The sequence below is a fragment of the Protopterus annectens genome, chromosome 8.part0 (genome assembly GCF_019279795.1).
Source record: "Protopterus annectens isolate FY-2018-M chromosome 8.part0, PAN1.0, whole genome shotgun sequence".
Classification (NCBI taxonomy): domain Eukaryota; kingdom Metazoa; phylum Chordata; order Ceratodontiformes; family Protopteridae; genus Protopterus; species Protopterus annectens.
The window spans coordinates 750,645,731-750,670,635 of record NC_056741.1 but is presented as its reverse complement, the minus strand read 5'-3'; the positions used below and the strand labels follow the sequence as shown (position 1 = coordinate 750,670,635).

The window sequence follows — 24,905 nt, the reverse complement described above, 5'->3', positions numbered from 1 at the left end:
TCAACCCTTCTATACTCTCTCGCCTATGGAGTTATAGTATGATATATGGTATTATGTTATGCAGCAAACAAGATGTGAGGTAACTCAGGGTGCATCATAGGATAGGGACTTTGCCTCGAGCTACTTGAAATCCTCGAGCTTTGCAGTAGGTGCCAACTCAGAGCCAAGAGATCGGCTCTGAACCCATTAGTAAAGAATGAAGGTGAGATGAACAACTCACATGGAAAGTTATGGTAAGTACATAACTTCTTTTTCTCATTTCCAAAGGAACAAGGCCTGTGGGGTTAGGCTATGATTGATAAGGGTACTTTGTGTGTGTGTTTGTGTCTATATATATATATATATATATATATATATATATATATATAATATGTATGTATGTGTATATATATATATATATATATATATGTGTGTGTGTGTCTATATATATATATATATATATATATATATATATATATAGATATAGATATATATAGATATATAATATAGATAGGTAGGGTCGTAGGTGCCCCTGCAGCCTTTACAAGCCTAGCCCATAGAAGTGCCCTGACACTGTGCCACCTGATATTAGTTCTGTATTAAATAGAGCCACTGGAGTGATCCCTGGGGTGAACTTTCTATTTCCCATCCACTCATCAAGTTTTTTCTTGAAGAGGGCCAATGCGATGCTGTGCTTGACATGTATGGGAAGTCTATTCCAGAGCATGGGCAGTCTCTGGGTTATGAACCTGTCCCTTCAGCATGTTCTGTTGATTGTGGTAATGAGGTTGGGGTCTCTGAAGTGTGTGGTGCAGAGGGATTGGGATTTCTTTAGATGTAGCATTTCTAACGGAGCTGAGTCATACATGGCTTTGTAAGTGAAGCATAGATTGCCTCTCAGTAGACTATACGAGACAGAATAGCTGGAGTTTTTTGAGTCTGTCCATGTAGGACGTGTGTTTAAGGCCTAAAATCCTCTTTGTGAGGTACTTTTGTGGCTCTCCAGCTGTTGCAGGTGTCTAGTAAGGTACATGCCAAATGGGGCATTATACTCTATGATTGGTCTAATGAGGGAAGAGTAGAGAGAATTGATGACCTCTTTCTTCCTGGATGCAAAACCCTTGGTAATGAGATGTACCACGTAAAAGGATTTTCTGACCACAGTGGCAATGTGGTGGTCGAAGGAGAGGTTGCTGTCAACCTGTGTCCCCAGATCTCTTTTATAATGCCTTCAGTGTTAAGTGGGCTCCCATCGATGTGGTAATTAGTGGGAACTGAGTTTTTCCCAAAGGGGTTGACTACTCATTTTTTGGCATTAAGCTTAAGGCTGTGGTTTTGACACCAGTCATTGGTCTCAGTGAGGCCTTTCTATAGGATGTCTGTATCACTTGGGAAGTGAATAATGGCTCCCAGCTTGCAGTCGTCTGCGAACTTGGTCAGCCAGAGTCCCTCATTGTTGGCGTGAATTTCTGAGAAGTAGATGCCAAACAGGAGAGCACTCGGGACTGATCCATGCGGGACTCCACTCATGACTGGTCGGCAGTCTGACTTGGAGTCCATTACTTTCACACTGTGGGTTCTGTCTGTGAGCCAGTTTGCAACCCACCTAACGATATAGGGGTTGATGCCTAGTTTGGTGAGTTTATCAGTAATTCCTGAGTGAAGAATGGTATCAAAAGCCTTGTTCAGATCGCGGTAGGCAGTATGAACTGCCTTATCATCATCCCCAGCTCTGGTGACTGACTCAAAGAAGTCCACCAGGTTGAGCAGGCATGGTCTACCTTTCACAAAACCAAATTGCATGGGATCTAGAGTTTGAAGATTCCCTTTGTCCTTGTTAATTAGGTCCATGATGATGCGCTCCATAGCCTTTCATTAGGTCCATGATGATGCGCTCCATAGCCTTGCATATCAGACTCTTCAGGCGAATGGGGCAATAATTTCCAGGGTCTGTAGTCGCTCCTCCTTTATGGAGAGGGATGACTGTAGCAGTGCTCCATTCGGTGGGGACAAAGCATGAGGTGAGGCTGTGAGTGAACAGGCCACACAGATGTGGTGCCAGTTCACTTTGTAATTAATTTGGAGCACAGCCAGGGATATTTTCTGGTCCCATGGAAGCTGTATTCTTGGCCTTGGACAATGCAGCTTTAACCTGTGCTGCAGTAATGGTTGGGTTCCTGGCATTTTTCTGGTATTGGGATTGATCCTTTGGGGGGGGGGTAAAGTTGGCACTGAATCTGTCGGCCAGTATGTTGGCAATATCTGTTGGCTCAGTATAGGAGGTACCATTGTGCAGTAACTCAGAGCAAATCTGGGTATTGCCGTGGAGATTCTTGATATAACTATAGAAGGCTTTGTGGTTGTTTGTGTCTGTCGTAATTATGTCTTCATAGCTGGCTTTGGAGGTTTTGATGAGGGATCTCAACTTTTTGTTGAGGCTAATAAGAGAACTTTTCCAATTTTGGGACTTAACCTTTTTCTGTAACAGTTTCTTCCTTCTTCCTTCTGTTGTAAAGTTTATTAATGGCAGGTGACCACCAGATTGGCTTCCTTTTTTTGGAGGAGAGTGTCTTCGTTTTGTTGGGTATGGCTAGTTTCATGCTTTTATGTACTTGTTCATACAGTGCATTGGTGTATGATTTGGCAGTTGTGCATCAGTTTTCCATTGGCATGGGTGCCGTGAAGTTAGCCACCTCTGTTTTTAGGAGTTTAAAGTCAGCTTTGGAGAAGTTTTTCATAGTGGATACCTTTGCAGAGGGTGTGGGTGAGATGTGGTGAGATGTGGATTTCCATGGTGATTAGTTTATGGTCTGATCTAACCATGGAGAAATTGACTATTGGTGTAGAGCAACGGTTGCCCATGTTAGTAATAACCAGGTTAAGGATGTTGTTTCCTGTAGTGGGGTTAAGAATGAGCTGGTCCAGGGCATTGGAATTGATGAATTCCAGGAAGCATTGGGCCACTGCATTGGTGCATGAGTAGTTTTGCCAGTTGATGGAGGGGTAGTTGAAGTCACCTAATATGAGAGTGTTGGGTTGGATCTTAATCGTTTCTAGGGTGCTTAGGAATGTGGAGTGAGAGTCTTGGGACATGGTTGGGGACCTATAGCAGGCTACGACCTGAATCGCCATTTTACCCAATGTTAGTTGTACCTGGAATATCACAGATGTTTTATGCTGGGCTACTAGTCTGGAGGTGTGCATATCCTTTTTGCATATGGCGACACCACTGCCTTTGGAGTTCAGTCCATGTCCTTGGGCAGAAAGGTGTGAAATGAATTATAGCCTGGTAGCGCAGGGGTGCTTTCTGCTGCTTTAAACCAGGTCTCCATTACAGCACAAATGTCGACATTCTCCATTTTGAGGAGTGCTTCAAGCGAGTGCATCTTGAGATTTAGACTTGTAGCATTGAGCAGCATGACTCTCAGATTGCAGATTCCTTATTAGCTGTTACGGTGGTAATTTGGTCTTTGGAACACCACCTAAAAAAGGCACTACAGGGGTGGCAAGAGCCTTAGCCAGTACTAGGAAACCCAGGGGTGACAGATGCATGCCATCTCTGGCAAAGCATCGAGGTCCGTCAATGTCATCCCAAGCAGACAAATACCGGATCCCCTTAGAATGACACCAGAAACTTAGCCAATTGTTGAAGTCAATCATTTTCTGTTTGTACTGCGGTATCATTCTGGCTGTCTGTAGGATGCTGCTCAGGGCTAGGGTCATACCTGCCTGGGCCACATAATCTGAGAGCTCCACCATATCTCTTCATGTAGTCCAGGGAGATGTGTCTCAGATCCGACCGCATGGTCAATGACAGAGTCATACTTGTACTTGCCGTGGAGTAACTCGAGTGTGTGCGTGTTATGTGTCGGATTCTGGCACCTGATAGCTGACTGTTATCTTCTCCTTATTCAACCTAATGAGTGGGACATCAGTGTGCCTCATTATTGAGTCACTTATGATTATTGTATTGGGCAAACTGTTTTGCCTTAGGGGCTTAGGTTGTGGGGCACACTGTGTAGGTGAGCTGTGTGTCTTGTGGTTTGTGCTTTGCCTTGGAGGTCTCTGCTGTTTGGGTAGATGTCTATTGAGAGCCTCCGTGAAGGTGGGTATGTGGTTTGTGTTTTTATGTGAGGGCTGTGATGGTGGGTGTTCTGGAGGGCTATGTGTCCCATGTGGTGTGTTGCAGGTATTGATCTCCTCCTCTTGACCAGCTGTTCCGGTCTTGGCTGGAGAGTGCATGGCTTCCAATTTAGAGATACAAGTACATCTCTCAGAAGTCTGAGTGTTGGGAGGTAAGAGGAGAGGGTTGTCTGTGTACATGAGGCAGATGCTACACTGCCTCAGAATGCCCAAGTTCACCAGGTTAATAGGAGAAAGCACAGGAAACTGACCTTTAGACATGGCAGGAGGGATGGTCATCATTACTAAGTACTTGAGCTGTTTCCTTATGGACCTCTAGTACTGATAGCACTTGTGTGCTACAATAATTGGTACAAAAAGCCTGATGAAGTGCTAGGAAAATACGTTAAAGTGCAAGAGAGAAGCAATCTAGCAAGATATAAGGCAGAAATTGAAGAGCAAACTTTCTGGCACTGGTAATGTACTTTAAATGAAGTGCAAGCTAGCACACTTGAGTGTGTAGCAATAATAAAGCAAATACAGTTAAAATAAATGCAGTTAAATGAAAAAAAAAACTACTTCTATCAAGTGCAGAAAGCAGTATAATCAGAAAAAAATCAAAATGGAGGCACTTAAAGTCACTCTTTCTCCTTTCTGTTGCTCTTGTAGTCTGCAGGATGCCAAAGCAGGATCCGTGGAGCTTAAACAAGCATAATACCGGGCTTTATATAGAGATAGATATAGATATATTTTTGTGTGTGTGTGGGTATATAATATATGCAGTAGCATACTTTAACAATAAATTCCTTGAGATCCTTGATTTGCATGCACTTGTTCGTTCAAAGAGAACCAAGGCAAAAACTGCACCATGGCTTTCTATAGAGTCTAAACTCAAAATTACCCTTAGAAACAAAGCATGGGCTTTATGGCGTTCTTCTAAAGACCCTCAAGATCACATTAAATACAGGCAATCCAGGAACGAATCCAAAAAATCAATTTTACAAGACACAAAACAATACTACTGTAATTTACAGACAGTAAATCAAAATAACCCTCAGAAGTTTTGGGCAGGTTTAAATAATCTACTACATCCTGGACAAACTTCAAACCCAATCCCTGCTACTACTTTTGAAAAACACCTGAAGATGTTTCTGATAGTTTTAACCAATTTTTACTGAGACGATTCAAACCCTAGCTAGCCAACTACCTCCTAGCTCTCCTGGTCCTGAAAGTAGCACCCCTAGAAACCTACTTGCGTTCAGCTTCCAACCAGACGCAACCTCACTTATCCATACCTTGATCAAAAAATTAAAACCCACTACACTTTCTGCTGATCAACTCCCTGCCGAGTACCTACAAAAATCAGCTGATGCTATTGCTTACCCCGTCTCAATACTAATCAATCGAACCATAGTAGAAGCTAAAATTCCCACCATCTGGAAAATATCCTATGTAATCCCACTTCACAAAGGAGGCAGCTCTACTGAATTCTTCAGTTATAGGCCAATAGCTATACTCTCTCCACTTGCAAAGATTATGGAAAAATTTATTCATAGACAACTCATGCACCACCTAATCCAAAATCGCCTTATGGCAGACACTCAGCATGGCTTCCGTCCTCATCACAGCACTACTTCAGCCCTCCTAGCCTTTACTAACACCATAAACCATAATCGCACAATAATTATATATCCTCAGCCCTCTTTTTGGATCTTTCCAAGGCATTCGATATGGTTGATCACCAACTTTTAATCCACACCCTGCAAACATTCTGTCTAGATACTGGAGCCCTCCAGTGGTTTCAATCCTACCTGAATGGTCGACAGCAGGCTGTCCTCTGGCAGAACAAACTCTCTATCCTTCTACCTAACACCCTTGGAGTACCACAAGGCTCTACTAGGGCCCTTGCTGTTCTCCATCTTCATTAACGACCTTTATACTGTCATCCCAAAAGTCAGCTGTATCCAATATGCTGATGACTCTACTCTGATTTGCTCAGCCACATCTCCAGTAGAGTTATGGACAGCTACCCAGACCACCTTTAATACAATAGAAAACTGGCTTTCTGAACATCGTCTGATCCTAAATCCCAAAAAAACTAAAATGCTGTTATTTTCACCAACAACGTAGTTCTACCACTTTCACCTTTACCATAGAATCGAATGATGGCGCAATAATCTCCCCTGACCCATCTACAAAACTATTAGGTGTCATCATAGACGATAATCTAAAATTTGACCTACATGTTAACCAAACTATCAAAACCATCAATAAAAAACTAGGGTCACTTTACAATATAAAAGCCTTCCTAACCCCTCCAGCTAAAATTGCCATAGCTCGCTCTCACCTTCTTTCAACCCTTCTGTATGCATCCCCTCTACTCTCGAATTTAAACAAGATTGTCCTTAACAAACTCTCAATTTGCTACAACCACATTGCCAGGTTTGCCACTGGGCTGCCTTTTAGGACACATCATTGCATCAATCTAAATCAGCTTGGGTGGCTTGAACTACCCAGCCTAATCCAGTATAACCAACTGATTATGGCCTATAAAATCCTCTATAATCCGGACAATACTCCTGCACTTAAAAATATTATCACCCCCTATAACAATCCTAGACCGCTTCGATCCTCTAACAAACTACTAATTCAGACTAGCAAAATTAATAACACAGCCGGTGATTCTCTCTTTGCAAACTAAGTAGATCCTGGAACTCACTTCCAGCTGATATTACCTTACTTTCCACCTTAGGTAAATTTAAAACTAGACTCAAACAACATTTGTCACTTAACTGGCTATGTCAATGTATCAAGGCTGGCTAACTCTCTCTAGAATAATCTGTTAACCAGTTTACTGTGTAATTTAATTTAATCCTGACTTGTGCTCAGGATTAACTGTAACCTGTGGAACTTGTTTAACTTGCTTACTTATGTAATCTCTGTAAATAGTCTGTTTGTAATATGTAATGCTGTATCTGCTTACCCCTGGAGCTTTTCTCCCCGGGCCTCCGCTGAAAATGGACATGCATCCAGTTGGACTATCCCGGTCAACAAATGTAAAATAAAAAATAAAATAAATATATATATTTATTGACAACCACAAGGGTTTAAAGGTGAATAAATCAAAGTTACTTGAAAAGTAAAGAAAATAATGACAATGTTGACGAAAGTATATGTAGGATGGGAAATGAAAGACAATAAAAATGAGATGTGCACAGAAAAACAAGTAAGCTATGATTCCAGAGTTTCTTGACTCTGTATCATCCTGCAGAAGTACTGTCCCTAACCATCATAAGTTTGATAAATTAATAACTAGGGCCTAGCACAAAATAGGTCCATCACAAACAAGACAGCATAGCATAGGACACAGTTTTGTACATTGTCCATCCCCCCCAAGCTCCCTGTTATTGCATGACATTTGCTGTTCTCTGCTTACACTGGAGTGAAAACGAGTAGATCAGTTGTACTCGTCATAGTAATGTTTCTCAGGAATAAGTCTTGCAACAATAGAGGTTGTCAAGTTTATTTCCTTACGTTGACTCCATCCTTGTGTGCATTAGTGATATGCAAACCCTTAAGGCCTTCAGACACACTGCAGCAATTAGATTTCAAAAGAGCATTCTTGCTTTCATCACTTTATTACTTTTGTAATGTCAGTCAGTAAGCCTGGATCTCCAACACATTTCAGAAGTCATTCCTTGTTCTTTTATCTTCAGAAAAGACAAACATCACATATTCTTAAGCTGTGACAACAAACGCACACTGATAGACGAATGAGAGAAGAGAGAAAAATAAGTACATTTAACTCTGTTACAAATTACTCCTGGCATCACATCATTTTGTTATTTATTCAAGGAAATTCATGCTGTCATTTTTGTCTTTAATCTGTTTATTTCAAGGTTTACTTTAGACTTGATTGTCACCTGATCTTGATGAAAAATGTGTTCGATAAGAAAGCAATCTTCCTTAAAGGCTTGTCTTAACTTACTGGTTGCAGATGTTCTTCGTGTTTCACTGTTGCAGTCATCACATTTGGGTTATCTGCTTGCAGTAGCCCTCAGTCGGTCTGATTAACAAAGTCTTGGGTCCCGCATCGGTTGCTGTCTCATCTTCCATGACGTCAGGTAGTCAGGGGTATAAAGCATACAGCCAATGCCATTACATCAGTCTTTCTCGCCGTGCGGTGCCCGAAGCCAAAGCAGTTCGCAAGTGCAGGTAGACCGACTCCTGAAATTTTCGTTTTCGAGTTTCAGAACCGAAGTCTTCAATTAAGCTAAGTACCCCATTGGGGAAACTTTTTCTTGCTCTAAACCGAGGTCAGTAAAAGTCAATAATTGTATTTCCTGTGGAAAGCAAATACCTCATAAAGATTTTCATTCATACTGCATTCCTTGCTTAGGCCCTGACCACGATGTACCTCGCTGTCGGTTTTGTGCCTTATTTAAACAACAAACTATTCGTCATCTGTTTTATTTACACTTCTAAGTATTTTGGTACTCTGTTCAATTATCCAGATATGGCTTCGGTAAGCCACTTGACTACCGACATACCGAAAAAATGCAAAGATAAAGACAGAGACAGACCCCATAGGTCTAAAGCTGCCGACGACGCTTCTCCTAAGCTACTCGCCAGTTCACCGGTACTCAATGAGACTCTTTCGCAGCCCCTGATACCCGCTACTTCAGATTCGCAGGCCTCTACTGAGACCCATTTGGAGTCCAGTATGCCGCGAGATGCTTCAACTGTGGAACCTGCGGATGTCTCCACCTTGGATGGGTCCGGAGCCGCTGTGGAAACACCGGCTCCTGAGGGTGTATTCAGGCCTACTGACTTGCAAATTAAACCGATGCCATCTTCTACTTTAAGGCCTAAAACTCGATCCATGCCTAGAAAACAGACGCCCAGACCACATGGTCAGGCCTCTATGCCTAAAAAACAAATAAGAATGTCTGAAGACCTTATTACTTTAATCAGGGAAGCCATATTCCCCCTCTAAGAGACCTAGGACTGAGTTTGCTTATTCTTCTGATCAGGATTCTGAAATTTCTGTGTCCTCTGATGACCAGGATTTACCCTTATCTACCTATGAGGATTCTGATGCAGAGGACTCTATTCCTTCTGCTTGCCCTCCAGAGGATTTCCCTTTTGGTGAAACGTTGCATACTCTTAGGGAGCATTTTCGCTAGGAAAGCTAGGATTACTCTTGACTCTAAAAAGAGGCTTAGGGATTTCTTACTCCTGCCCCAACAAAGGCCTTTAGCTATCCCCCCTGTACTGGACATTGTTGATGATGCCTTTTTGGAATCTAGCTTGGCCCCTGACTCTTACCTCCTGCTCCCAGAAAACCTGATAGATATTACAGGGTTCCTGACTCTCACAAGTTCCTCTCTAAAAATCCGTACTGCTTATCCTGAGACCATTTCATAGGGACCCAAGGGAAATAAGGCTACTACTGCCAAAAATCCTACCCCCCTCTGATAGAGATTCCAGGGCGCTAGAAAGATGAGGTAAGAAGGTATACACTTCTGCAACTTTGGCCATTAGGGCCTTAAACTGCCAGTTTCATGTGTTAAAATATCAGTAGCATATTATTGGTTTGCTTAAACAGAAAATGATGAAGATTCCGTATTATGCTGAAAATAAGGATTTACAGGATTTTATGCATTCTGCTGAACAAGTTAGAAAACCTACTTTGCAGTGTGGTTTTAATTCACTAGAGGCATCTTGCAGGGCTGCTGTAACTGGGTCTGTACTTAGAAGACATGCTTGGCTTAAGGAGCAGTCTTTGCCAGATCATGTTAAAGCCAAATTGCTGGATGCTTCCTTAAACCAAGACCGCCTGTTTGGCAACAAAGTAGAAGTAGTACTTAAAAAGATGGAGGAAAAAGCTAAATCTATGCAAACTGTTAAAGATTTCCTGCAAGTACAGCCTCCCAGATTTAGTGGGCATTGGCCCTCAAAAAATTGGTCCTTTCCTGCCTCTTCCAGACCTTCTCAGTCCAAACCCAGAACCAGCAGAACACCCAGGCTAAGCAGTGGGGGGGCTCCCACTTCAAAAACAGGGAGTGGTAAGACTCCCCCTATGGTAAACTGTCTCAATGACTTAACTTTAAATTTTCCCACCCCTGCACAACTGACTGTTCCCTTAGGGGGAAAGATTGCCTGGCAGGTAAAAAATTGGGAACTCATTACCCAGGACAAATGGGTTTTATATATAGTTTCCTAAGGATACAGATTCCACTTTCACTCCTCACCAACCCCAAACGGTTGGCCAGACCTTCCCTCAAAGCAGTGGGCAGAGGCTCAAAAGCAAATTCTCTCTCTCTTAAGCATCAGGGCTATTCAACCTGTTCCAGAAGAGGAAAGGGGACAAGGTTTCTACTAGAGACTTTTCCTGGTGCACAGAAAAGACAACTCCTGGCGTCCTATACTGGACCTCTCTATCCTAAACACATTTTTGATGATCCCAAAATTCAAGATGCTAACTCTTCACCAGCTGCTTCCTATGCTAAGCAAGGATGCCTGGTTGGCAACACTGGATTTAAAGGAAGCCTACCTGCACATCCCAATAAGGGAATCCTGCAGAAGATACCTACACTTCAAAGCAGGTTACATGCACTATCAGTTCTCTGCACTGCTCTTTGGCTTATCTGCTGTGCCCAGGGTATTCACAAAGTGCCTAGCTCTAGTCATTGCATTTTGCAGACAAAGCAATATCCAAATATATCCATACCTGGACGAATGTCTAATTCAGGCAGAAAGCCAGGACACATACTATTGAATCATCTGGCGTTTGTACAGAAATTGCTAACTTCTGTGGGGTACACCATAAACGAAAAAAAATCACATCTGGTACCCTGCCAACAAATTGTATTCCTGGGAGCAAGCTTGAACACAACTTCCCAGATGTTTTTTCTCATGTCAGAAAAACAAGTTCATTTGACAGCCTACTTTAAACTACTGGCCACAAAGACCCAGCTATCTGCAAGGAAAATACGGCAAGTCCTGGGGTTTATGACCACCTGCATTCTACTAGTTCCATATGCAAGACTGCATATGAGGAAACTACAGTGGTATCTAAAAAGCCTATGGTATCACCATTCTCGGGATCTAGAAGCAATGATTCCAATCATTCTTTGTCTACAGATAAGAGTTCCTTTGGTGGGCAGACACCTGTCACCAAAACAAGGGACTGCCATTCACTCTACCCCCTGCCGCCCAAACCCTAACAACAGACGCATCAGACTATGCATGGGTGGGGGGGGGTTCACCTGGCAGGGAAGTGCATTCTGGGCAAATAGAACCCAAGTCAAATGCACCTGCACATCAATCAAAAAGAAATGTTAGCTGTACAGAATGCTCGGACAGCTTTCAAGGACTGCATCCTTCCAGGGCAATTAGTGGTAAAGACGGACAACACCACTGTTAAGTGATACATAAACAAGCTGGGGGGAACCCACTCATACCTTCTCTGCAGACTAGCCATGGCTCTGTGGAACACAGCCTTGAGCTACCAAGTGCAACTACAGGCTCAGTTCCTGCCAGGAAAGCTAAATGCACTGGCAGACGAACTAAGCAGAAATCTCATGGACCCACACGAATGGAAACTGGAACCAAAGATATTCAACATGTTGAGAAACAAATGGGGGAGCCCAGAGATAGACCTGTTTGCCTCCCCCCAGAACTAACAATTGGAAAAATTCTGCACAAGGACTCCCCACAAACAAGCTTGGAAAGTGGATGCCCTGTCCTTCACCTGGAAAAACCTATCAGTTTATGTCTTACCCCCTCTGCCGCTTCTCTCCAAGGGTACTACTAAAGATCAAACAGGACAAACCAAGGATGATACTGATTGCACCAGCCTGGCCATGCCAACAGTGGTGTAACCACTTTTGCCCAGTGTGTCACTGCTGGCACCATGGCACCTGCCTCAGACCCCTGCCCTGCTGTCCCAGCAGGAGTGCCAGATTCTGCACCCGCAGCTTCAAACCCTGAACCTGGCAGCCTGGCTAATTACCTAATCTCTCCGTTACCATCCCTCAGTAAGCAAGTGTTGGATGTCATTCTGGAGGCAAGGAGGCCTAGTCCTAGAAAATCCTATGCTGAAAAATTTAAAAGATTCTGTTCCTGGAACCAAGCTCAGGGGATTGGTACAGCAGCACCCAATTTACCTCAGATTCTTCAGTACTTAATTGAGATGCTGCACAAGGGCCTTTCCTTTTCCTCCATCAAAATTCATGCCTCAGCCATTTCAGCTCATTACAACACAGAACCACCCCTCTTCTTTCATCCACCGCTGAAGCAGTTCCTCAGAGGGGCCAAAAATTTAAGACCACCCAGGAGAGCCCCTATTCCAGCCTGGGACCTTAACTTTGTATTGGAAAAACTCACTCTACCTAATTTTGAGCCAGCTGCAAATGCAGAGTTGAAATTCCTTTCTTGGAAAACAGCCTTCCTTTTAGCCATCACTTCAGCAAGAAGGGTGCCTGAATTACAGGCCCTCATGGCAGAGGAGCCTTTCATCATTTTTCATGTGGACAGGGTGTCCGTCAGGACCAATCCCTCCTTCATGCCCAAGGTGGTATCCAGTGTGGCCCTTAATCAGTCCATTCATTTGCCAACCTTCTTTTCTAATCCACAGAACAAAGGGGAGCGAATTCTGCACTCCTTAGATGTGCACAGACAACTTAGATTTTATTTGGACAGGACTAAACCTCTCAGGAAATCTGAACTGCTGGTTGCATTTGCTGCAGGGGCAGAGGGGAAGGCCATTTCAAAGGAAACCATTTCTAAATGGATAGGACATTGCATTAATTTCTGCTATAAGCACCATGAAAACCTACCCCACAGGGGATTAGACCACATTCAACCAGGGCTGCATCTACCTCTGCAGCCTTTCTCAGAGGTGTCCCTACCAGGGACATCCTGGAAGCTGCTACCTGGAGTTCTGTACATACTTACACCAAGCATTACCATTTGCCAATTTTCTCTAAATCCAGAGCTGGCTTTGCGACTGCAGTCTTCCAGGGCCTTATAGCTGGTCCTAATGCTATCTGATTTCCTCCTCCCATCCTTAGCTTTGGGAATCTACCCAAATGTGATGACTGCAACAGTGAAACACAAAGAACATAGTACAGTTGTGTACACCTACAATAAATGTAGATGTTGGAGTGTATTCACTTTTGCAGTCCTAGTTACCCTCCCTCCAGCCCCCTGACTTCTATTGGCTATACCTCTATTCTTGCTTACTATATTTAAAGCTTTTTGGTGTATTTGCTTTTTTTGTTGTAGGTGTAAACTTGTATATATAATTGCTTCCCATTATGATGGCACCTGACATCTGGGGCAAGAAAAACTGATGTAATGGCGTTGTCTGGATGCTTTATACCCCTGACTACCTGATGTCATGGAAGATGAGACAGCAGCCGACGCAGGACCCAAGACTTTGTTAATCAGGCCGACTGAGGGCTACTGCAAGCAGATAATCCAAATGTGATGACTGCAACAGTGAATACACTCGAACATCTATATTTATGGTAAGTGTACACAACTGTACTTACTTTTTTCTTTGTGTATAGAGTCACTTAACCATAGTTAAATATGTAAAATTATATTAATGGCATGTTTAGGACAGTGCAGTGCCAATGTTTTATCAAACAGGAAACCTAGTTTAAGTTCCAAAATGCTAATAAATATAAAAGTATACTTGCTAATACACGTTTTTGTGTCTGTATCACAAAAGAAATACAAGTAAAAAAATATTCCTTAATAATTGTAGAAGGGAAAAAATAAAAAAATAATCTAACTCAGTGAGGATAGAAGAGAAGACAGTATGTGGTTTGCCCCCTTCATGAAGAGAAGGGTTGAACTCTTAATCTGCCTTCCACTGCAGTAGCCATTCATGCTGTTTTTTCACATCTCTGTCGTGCTGCAACATTTTGAGAGATACTGTTTAAGTGACATAAAAATGTGCTTTATGCAGCTTCGTGGAACTTTCATCTGAATACAATCTTCAGTATAGTATTTTAGCATTTGATATATGAGCAAAACTGGGATTCGGGTGGCAAGACTTAAGTTATGCTGGCTTCACTTTACACCAAAAGTCCAGGTGGTAAACGAGACTGATAAAAATAAAACCCATGTATTTACTTATAGATAGATAGTTTTCCTCATGCATCATGTCCTGATACAACACGAGACTTGAGTGAAAAAATCAGTGTAACAGAGGTGCTTGAGTAAAAGAACTATACTTTTAAGTGGCAGAAAAGACTAAAAAATTGCAGTGAGGAATGCAAAATCTTGTTAGTTTTGCAGTAAATATTAACTGGGTCAAATGAACCACACTTACTGAAGTTGTACAAAACTGTTACTCAAGAAGTGCCTTGTGTGTGTGTGTGTGTGTGTGTGTGTGTGTGTATATATATATATATCTATATATACATACATATATAAATATATATATAAATAATGTGTGTGTGTGTGTGTGTGCGTGTGTGTATGTATATATATATATATATATATATATATATATATATATATATATATATATATATATATATATGTATGTATATGTATAGATTCCCTTCATTTGATCGGCCTTCCGAAATGCCTAACATCATATGGCCTAGACCATATGACCAACATTTCAGAAGGGCGACACTGAAGAGAAAAAAAAAAGTTTTTTTTTTTTTTTTTTTGCAGGGGCAAGCCCCCTGCTAATTAAATACACCAACTCCAAGGTTGCACATTGAGGAAAACTGCTAATTTCCCATTCCGCAATGTACAGCAATCTCCATTCACACAGTTCAATCTTCCGAAATCCTGGTCATATAGTCTTAGCCATATGACGTTCGGAATTTCAGAAGGTTGACCAAATGAAGGGATCCATGTATTTTATGTAGATATACAGATATAGATATGTACAGGTATACGTAGATTTCATATATATATATATATATATGTATACACACACACGCACACACACACACACACATGTGTGCACACACACTCAGATGAACTTGGCACATATTTTTTTCCAAAAGGTTAGGCAAGGGACAAAAAAAAGTCGATGCACTGGTCTCGAACATATTTTGGTTGCTTATTGGAACTTTGTGGGTTGTGTGAAATGCCAAGGATAAAGGGTAAATGTTCTCTGAAATGGTCCCGTACTTGAGCTGTTTGCAGTTTACCTTTGGTTGAGACATTATACTAAGGTATGGGACCTGGCTTAGTTTGTGGTAATCTTTATAAGGTCCTATGGCTGTTTCCAGGAAACTTCCTTCAATATTTTTGCAATGTTGGACAAATCACTCTTGGTCAGTTAGAACAGCTTTAGTCTCCCTTGAAAATCGGTCGTGTCTTATGGAATTGACTTAGTCAATATCAACAGATAAAACTAAGTAAATAAAGTACCCATTTTTTTTATAAAGTTAGTAGTATCCATGATTTTAAAATTAGTACACAGTTTACATCTCCATGTTTTATAACCATATACTACTGTGATCGTCTGCTTTAGATTAGAATATTGGATATAATTGTTGACCTGTTTGAAATATGTCTTTGTTTCAAGTCAGCAGCCAAAAGGGACAAAAAAAATGATATAATGTGCTGATTTTCAAGAGACTCTTCAAGAAAACTCTGTAAAAGCCATGAGTGGTACTATAGCTGATCTGACGTATTGGCCAATTAGAGAAATATAGGCCTACTGTTCTCTCTAACATCAGGTAGTTATTTTATCTCTTATTCATTGTCTTCAAGTTAGAAATGGTAACTCAGGTAGTTTAGTAGAAACGGTGCTCTTGGGATACTCCTACCAAGTTTTTGTGTTTGTGATTTTTACTAAAATTGATTTGATGTTTTATTTGGTTATGTATTTGCAATGTAAAATTGAAAAAAAATGCCTAATGAAACTGTTTTGTGTTCTAAAAGTTAGAAGTACATTGAGATAGTTCCAGGTGGGTTTCCCCTTGTGGTGCCAGCATGTATGGTTGCACCCACCTGATGGCAGTCACCTCAAGTCTGATTTAGAGTTTTACTGAAAGGTTAAGTAATGCAAGAAGACTGTCCTAGTTTTGTATAGAAAACACCCTGTAGCCTGCCTTTCTTCACTTGTCATTCCCACCAGGATTGCAGCCTTTGTGGAGAAGGAGCTGCCTTTATTGGTGTTATTAGTACTTTTCATGAGTTACTTTTGCACATGAGGAGTTGCAGACCTTTCTCACTGAGTTGGAGGGACTGTTGCTCTTTGGTGCTTGGCAGTTTCCTGTGCTGCTTCTTATGGTGCATTTTTGTTATAATTATGCAGCTTACTGTTATCGAGCTGTCTTACCCATATTACTGTTCATGCCCAGGCATGTTTTTGTTGGTCTTTATCACTACAATGGGAGTAATGTTCTTTGTGCCTGGCCTTACTTTTACCCGATTTAACTTGGCCCCACGATCTTCACAGATAGTGAATTGGTGCATGGTGTCATGGAATAAATTTTAAGACTGTGATATGCTTAACTTGCACTTTAGTTCTAGGGTAGAATTCTGATTTAATTGCAGTTTGAGACTGTTTTGGAGTGGTACAGTACATGAATTTTTTATTAAAGAAAAGAAAATGTTTATTTTTTTTATTTATTTTCTAAGTTAGTGTACTCTATCTTGACATGTTCCCTTGCAATATCCCTATCATTATATATTCCTATGTGCCGTATGAATTGGCTGGGAATCTTGATTGGCATCTGCTGCACCCCAACTCAAACAACATTTCGAATTTCCATACCAACCAACCATTGTGTGATGCTGGCTACTGCACTGGTTTGAAAATCTCTGATTGGCTGGTGAATGATGGGTTTCGTGTTTGCTTGGAATGATGGGCTTCATGGCAGCAGCGAAGTCGGCAGAGCAGCAAGAGGGTCAAGAATGTGGAGGACGACGATGAAGGCCATCTGATCTATCGCATCGGCGACTGGCTACAAGAAAGATGTACAGCCAAATCGTAACATAATTTAGCTCTCTAGTTAAGATCCCAAAAATTGCAGACCTGTTTTTATTTTTATTTATCTTTACAATCCCCTTTTCTTTTGTTTATTTTATTTTATTTTTTTCTTATGCATACATATTTAAAACCATTACTGAAATACAGGAAATGTAGATGTTGCAATTTGCAGATGGTGTTAAAAACTCTCTGCATCAGATTAAGTCTTACTTGCATTGTTGAAGTGAAATGTGGCACAAAAGAATAATTACTCAACTTTCTGCTTGACAGTTTTATTTTTACACTTGTATGTCGTATGTAGTTGCTGTTGTGTTCCTCATTCTTGTTTCTTTCCCCCCATTTTATTCATTAGATGAAATTGTTGGCAATCTTGGTGAAGGAACCTTTGGGCGAGTGGTGCAATGCATTGACCACAGACGGTAAGATCGGTTATGTTGACATGAAATAGTCTTTGAGCTAAACTTAATTCCTCTCATATTTTGTCCTTGTGAAGTTTAGTCATCTGTTCAGAGTATATACTGATGCTCTTTGTGTTTCATTGTTGCAGTCATCGCACTTGAGTTATCTGCCTGCAGTTAGCCCTCAGTCAGCCCAAATACCAGAGTCTTGGGATTTCTGCGTCTGATGCTGTTGCTTCTTCCATGACGTCAGGGATATAAAACATGCAGCCGACTCCATTACATCAGCTTTTCTTGCCGAGCGGAGCCCGAAGCAGAAGCAGTTTGCAAGTGCCGGTCAGCCGCTACCTGAAATTTTCGTTATTCGAGGCATACCGTCAGAGAGCATTTCCGCCAGGACTACCCACAGTCCAAAAAGAGACTCAGGGAATTTTTAAACTTGCCTCAGCACAGGCCTCTAGCTATCCCTCCTGTTCTGGAAATTGTAGATGATGTCTTCATGGAATCCAGTCTTACCCCTGATTCTTTGCCACCAGCTCCCAGGAAACCTGACAGGTACTACAGAGTACCTGACTCTCACAGATTTCTATTTAAGAATCCTACTGCAGATCCAGAGATCATTTCCCAGGGACCTAAAGGCATTAAGGCTGCTACTACAGCCAAAAACCCTACTCCTTCAGATGGGGATTCAAGGGCTTTAGACAGATGGGGTAAGAAGGCATACACCTCTGCTACTCTTGCCATCAGGGCTTTAATTTGCCAGCTTCACATGTTAAAGTATCAGCAACATATTATGGAACTAATTAAACAAAAAAAATTGATGTTGATTCCTGATTGTGCAGAACATAAAATTTACAAGAGTTAATGCATTCTGTAAACCAAGTTGGAAAACATAATTTGCAGTGTGGTTTTGATGCTTTAGAAGCATCTTGCAGGGCTGCTGTCACTGGGTCTGTTCTTAGAAGGCATGATTGGCTAAAGGAACAAATCTTGCCAGACCACGTCAAAGCAAAATTACTAGATGCTCCATTAAACCAAGAACGTTTGTTTGGCAATAAAGCAGAAGTAGTCCTTTAAAAGATGGAGGAAAAAGCTAAATCTATGCAAACTGTTAAAGATTTTCTACAGGTACAGCCACCTAGATTCAGTAGGCATTGGCCTTCAGAAAAATGGTCCATTCCAGTCCCTCCCAGACCTTCTCAGTCCAAACCCAGGGGCAGCAGACCACCAAGACTACAGTCTTACGGTATGCAGAGATCTAAACAATGGAGTGCTCCCACCTCAAAAACATGGAGTAGTAAGCCACCATCCTATGGCAGAAGTTCACAATGACTTGTCCTTCATCCTTCCCAGCCTTACCCAAATACTTGCACCCTTAGGAGGATCTTGAACATTGTATCCCAGGGATACAGATTCTTCTTCCACTCACTGCCAACCCCAAGCGGATGGCCAGACCTCCCCCCAAACCAGTGGGCAGAGGCCCAAAAGCAGGTACTTTCTCTTCTCAGTATCAAGGCTATTCAACCTGTCCCAACAGAGCAAAGGGGACAGGGTTTCTACTCCAGACTGTTTCTGGTACCCAGAAAAGAAAACTCCTGGTGCCCTATCCTGGATCTATCTATTCTCAACACCTTCCTGGTGGTTCCAAAATTCAAAATGCTTACTCTCCAACAGCTGCTTCCTATGCTAGCCAAGGACTCCTGGCTAGTCACCGTAGACTTAAATGAAGCTTATCTGCATGTCCCCATAAGGGAGTCTTGCAGGAAATATCTACGTTTCAGAGCAGGCTCTATGCACTATCAGTTCTCTGAACTTCTCTTTGGCTTATCTGCTGTGCCCAGGGTATTCACAAAATGCCTGGCTCCAGCCATTGCATACTGCAGGCAGAGAAAAATTCAAATTTACCCATACTTGGACGATTGCCTGATTCAGCCGAACAGTCAGGAATTGCTGCTTCAGCACCTGACATTTGTAAAGAGACTTCTAACTTCTCTAGGGTATACCATCAACGAAAAGAAATCACATCTGGTACCCAGTCAAAAGATTGTATTCCAGCGAGCAAGCTTGAACACAACTTCCCAGATGGCATTCCTCAATCCAGAAAAACAGATTTATTTGACAAACTACGTCAGTCTACTGGCCACCCAATCCCAGCTATCTGCAAGAAAAATACTGCAAGCCCTAGGGTTCATGGCCCTTGCATTCTACTAATTTCATATGCAAGACTGCATATGAGGAAACTTCAATGGTACTTAAAAAGTGTCTGGTGTCGACATTCTCAGGACATGGAAACAATGATTCCTATCATTCCTTGCCTAAGGACAGAGTTCCTTTGGTGGGCAGAGGCCTGCTACCACAACAAGGGACTCCCTTTCACTCAACCCCCCCCCCCCTGCCGCCCAAACCCTGACAACAGATGCATCAGACTATGCATGGGGGGCTCACATGGCAGGCAAATGCACTCAAGGCAAATGGAGCCCAAAACAAAGAAATGTTAGCTGTACAGAATGCACCGACAGTCTTCAAATACCTTATCCTTCCAGGACAACTATTGATAAAGACAGACAACACCACAGTTATGTGGTACATAAACAAGCAGGGGGGAACTCATTCCTACCCACTCTGCAGGTTAGCCATGGCTCTGTGGAACACAGCCTTGAGCAATCAAGTGCACCTGCAAGCTCAGTTCCTGCCAGGCAAGCTAAATTCACTGGCAGATGACTTAAGCTGAAATCTAATGGACCCACACAAATGGAAAGTGGAACCCAAATCATTCAAGCTTCTGATCCACAGGTGGGGGGCACCAGAGGTGGACCTCTTTGCTTCCCCCCAGAACCATCAAATGAGCAAATGTTGCACCAGAACTCCCCACAGCCAAGCATGGAAAGTGTATACCCTGGCCTTTTCATTGGAAAACCTCTCAGTCTATGCCTTTCCCCTCTGCCCCTCCTCTCAAAAGTTCTACTAAAGATCAAACAGGACAAGCCAAGGACAATCTTGATTGCACCAGACTAGCCATGCCAGCACTGGTACCCATTTTTACTCAGTGTAACAGTAGTGCTACCATGGCACCTGCCTCAGACCCCTTCCCTGCTGTCCCAGCAGGAGGGCCAGATCTTGCATCCTCAGCTGCAAACCCTGAACCTAGCAGCCCGGCTCATCCCCTGAAAACAGGTGCTGGATGTCATCCTTTAGGCCAGGAGGCCTAGTACTAGGAAATCTTTTTTCAGAAAAGTGGAAAAGATGCTGTTCTTGGAGCCAGTCTCAGGGAAGGGACACAACCGTGCCCAACTTACCTCAAATCCTAAATTATCTAACAGAACTGCTCCACAAAAGCCTGTCCTTCTCTTCAATTAAGATTCATGCCTCTGCCATCTAAGCTCATTGCAATACTGAGCCACCCCTCTTCTCTCACCCTCTGGACAAACAGTTCCTGAGAGGAGCTAACAATTTAAGGCCCCAGGGGAGAGCTCCCACCCCTGCCTGGGACCTTAACTTTGTACTGGAGAAGCTCACGCTTCCCCCTTTGAGCCTGCTGCTACAGCAGAGTTAAAATTCCTCTCTTGGAAAACAGCCTTACTTCTAGCCATCACTTCAGCAAGAAGAGTGTCTGAGTTGCAGACCCTTATGGCCATGGAACCCTTCATTATCTTCCATGCGGACAGGGTTTCCCTCCGGACTAACCCATTATTTATACCCAAGGTGCTATCTAGTGTGACTTTAAACCAATCCATCCATGTACCAACCTTTTTCCCTAATCCTCAGAATAAAGGGGAAAGGGATCCTGCACTCCTTGGATGTGCACAGGCAGCTTGGTTCTGCCTTGAAAGGACTAAACCTTTCAGGAAATCTGTCCAGCCGCTAGTCAGCTTTGCTACAGGGGTGCATAGGACAAGGCCATTTCAAAGCAAACCATCTCCAAATGGATAGCACACTGTATCGATTTTTGCTACAGACACCATAGAAAACCTACCCCACAGGGGATCAGAACACATTCCACTAGGGCTACCTCAGCCTCTACAGCATTTCTCAGGGGAGTCCCCACCAGGGATATCCTGGAAGCTGCAACCTGGAGTTCTGTACACACCTTCACCAAGCATTACCACTTGCCTACTTTTTTTAAATCCAGAGCTGGATTTGCTACAGCAGTCTTACAAGGCCTTCTAGCCAGCCCTAATATTTCTTGACTGCCTCCACCCTTCCTCAGCTTTGGGAATCTACCCAAGTGTGATGACTGCAACAGTGAAACACGAAGAACATAGTAATGTAATGGCGTCTGCTGCATGTTTTATAACCCTGACGACCTTACCGTCATGGAAGAAGTGACAGCATCTGACTCAGAAATCCAAGACTCTGGTATTCAAGCCGACTGAGGGCTACCTGCAGGCAGATAACCCGTCTGATGGCTGCAACAGTGAATACACTCGAACATCTACATTTATGGTAAGTGTACACAACTGTACTTTAGCAGTTAAATAGCTAATAAGGAATGGATTACAGCATGCTGTGCTGTAGAAGGTTGTATAGATGCTGACTTGAAGAGGAGTCCAGAAGAGCAAGTTATTCATTTTGTTTGCCTTAATCAGCCTCACTTGATTATGACAAATGTATAACAGAGCAGTCAAGAAAAAAATAAGCCATGTTTTTTCTTCTTGTGCAGGTGATCAAAATGTCAGCAGTCACTTGATGTAGAAAAGTGTGATGTAACTGAAGTGGATGTCAGTTAATAATTAAGTGAATATAGTTCAGTAATGATCATGCTGCTGTGAAACATGATTGATGTTCTTCGTGTTTCACTGTTGCAGTCATTACATTTGGGTAATCTGCTGGCAGGTTGCCCTCAGTCAGCCTGATTAACAAAGTCTTGGGTCCTGCATCGGTTGCTGTCCCTTCTTCCATGACGTCAGGTCATCAGGGGTATAAAACATGCAGCTGACGCCATTTTCATCAGTCTTTCTTGCCGCGTGGTGCCCAAAGCAGAAGCAGTTCGCAAGTGCCAGTCGGCCGACTCCTGAAATTTTCGTTTTCGAGTTTCAGAACCGAAGTCTTCAACTAAAAGCTAAGTACCCCGCTGTGGAAACTTTTTCTTGCTCCTTACCGATGTCAGTAAAAGTTAATAATTGATGTTCATCGTGTTTCACTGTTGCAGTCATTACTCTTGGGTTATCCTACTGGCAGGTTACCCTCAGTCGGCCAGAATTCCAAAGTCTAGGTCCGGCGTCGGTTGCTGTTGCCTCTTCCCTGACGTCAGCACGCCAGGGGTATAAAAGATGCAGCCGACGCCATTTTCTTCAGTCTTTCTTGCCGCGCGGTGCCCGAAGCAAAAGCAGTTCGCAAGTGCCAGTCGGCCGACTCCTGAGATTTTGAAATCCGAACCGAAGTCTTCATTAAAGCTAAGCACCCCGTTGGGGAAACTTCTTTTTTCTTGCTCGAGACCAATGTCAGAAAAAGTTAACAATTGTATTTCTTGTGGGAAGCAAATACCTCATAAGGATTTTCGCTCTTACTGTATTCCTTGCCTAGGCCCTGATCACAACGTTGCTAGCTGTCGGTTTTCTGCTAGATTTAACCAACGCACTATCAAGCGTCGGTTCGATTTTGCATTTCATTACTTTGGCCAAAGATTTAATTATATAACGCCGTCAGACCAGCTGACAACCGGAGTTTACAAAAGACGCAAGGACAAGGGTAGGCATCCGAGGTCCAAAACCGACGACGAAGCCTCTACTAGGCCAGTCGCCGGTTCTCAGTGAGGCGCTTTCGCAGCCCCTGGCGCCCGCTACCAACTCCCACGTGAAGCCGACTGGGCCTCTGGATACTCAAGGTATTGGACATTTGGAAATCATTCCCTCAGATGGATCCGGAGCCGCTGAGCAGGCATCGGCTTCTGAGGGTGTCTTCAGACCTACACAACTATATCTTAAGCCATCTTCAGCTTCAAAGACAAAGACTAAAGCAGCCTTAAAGACAAAGAAACAAGTACAGCATTCTCCTACTCAGATTTCCATGCCTAAAAAACAGATGCTCAAAATGGCCGAAGACCTAATTACTTTGATCAGGGGCTCCCATCCCCCCCTGATAAGAGGCCGAGGCAAGATACAGAGTATGATTCTTCTGATCAGGTATCTATTTCCTCTGATTCCTCTTCTGAACAGGATTACTCCATGCTTCCCTATGAGGATTCTGATGCTGAATTATCCATTCCTTCAGCCTCTCCTCCTGAGGATTATTCTTTTGGGGAAACCCTGCATACTATGAGGGAGCATTTCCACTGGGAGAGCCAAGATTATCCTGAATCTAAGAAAAGGCTCAGAGACTTTCTGCTACTTCCTCAGCACAGACCCCTTGCTATTCCACCTGTTCTAGACATTGTAGATGATGTATTTTCAGAGTCCGGCCTGTCCCCTGACTCTCTACCCCCTGCACCTGCTAAGCCAGACAGATACTACAGGGTCCCGGATTCTCTTAAATTCCTATATAAAAACCCCGCTGCTGACCCAGAAACTATAACTCAGGGTCCCAAGGGGGTTAAAGCTTCCACTGCAAAAAAACCCTGTCCCTTCTGATAGGGATTCTAGGGCTCTAGACAGATGGGGGGAAAAAACTCTACACTTCTGCTACCCTGGCTGTAAGGGCTTTAAATTGTCAGTTTCATATGCTTAAATATCAGCAGTATTTAATGTCACTGCTTAAACAGAAAATGTTGACAAATACTTAATGTTCAGAGAACAAGGAATTGCAGGATTTATTGCATGCAACTGAACACGTGGGAAAGCATACTTTGCAATGTGGTTATGATTCACTGGTGGCCTCTTGCAGGGCTGCTGTTACAGGTTCTGTTATTAGAAGGCATGCTTGGTTAAAAGAACAGCATCTGCCTGATCATGTTAAAGCAAAATTATTGGATGCACCGTTACAGCATGATACTTTGGTACTAAAGCATAAGAGGTGTTGAAAAAAATGGAGGATAAATCAAAATCCATGCAGACAGTCAAGGATTTCTTACAGGTACAGCCACCCAGATTTAGCAGGAACTGGCCGCCTAAAAATTGGTCCTTTCCAGTGTCAGGCAGACCATAAAGAGGCAGATACAGGCACCCCAGAGGCAGATCTCGGCTCCAAGGCTGATACAGGTCTAAACAATGGGGTGCTCCTACCTCCAAAAGCGGCGAAGATAAATCACAACCTTACAGGAAACGGTCCCAATGACTATCCTCTATCAGTCCCAAGCAGTTTTCTTTTGACAGCCCCCTTAGGTGGGAAAAGTAGCACTTTTTTCATCAAATTGGCAATGGTTACCCAAAACAAATGGGTCCTGAACATAGTGTCCCAAGGCTACAGGTTCCATTTTCACACTCTACCAAGGTCAAAGGGCATGCCAGACCTGCCACACAATCAGTGGGCAGAGGCACAAAAGCAAATTG

The 24,905-nt window shown here is 42.8% G+C and overlaps 1 protein-coding gene across 4 annotated transcripts in view; it reads left to right on the top strand.

The window, feature by feature from the left end:
• CLK2 (CDC like kinase 2) overlaps positions 1–24,905 on the top strand; it is a 747,936-nt gene that overhangs the window by 288,654 nt on the left and 434,377 nt on the right. For 2 of the 4 annotated variants that reach the window (XM_044080210.1, XM_044080208.1), the window contains exons 4-5: positions 16,974–17,070; positions 17,436–17,502. In XM_044080210.1, coding sequence (XP_043936145.1) covers positions 16,974–17,070; positions 17,436–17,502 — 164 coding nt within the window. The remainder of the gene's footprint in view (positions 1–16,973; positions 17,071–17,435; positions 17,503–24,905) is intronic. The other 2 variants (XM_044080211.1, XM_044080209.1) reach the window with 1 other exon arrangement.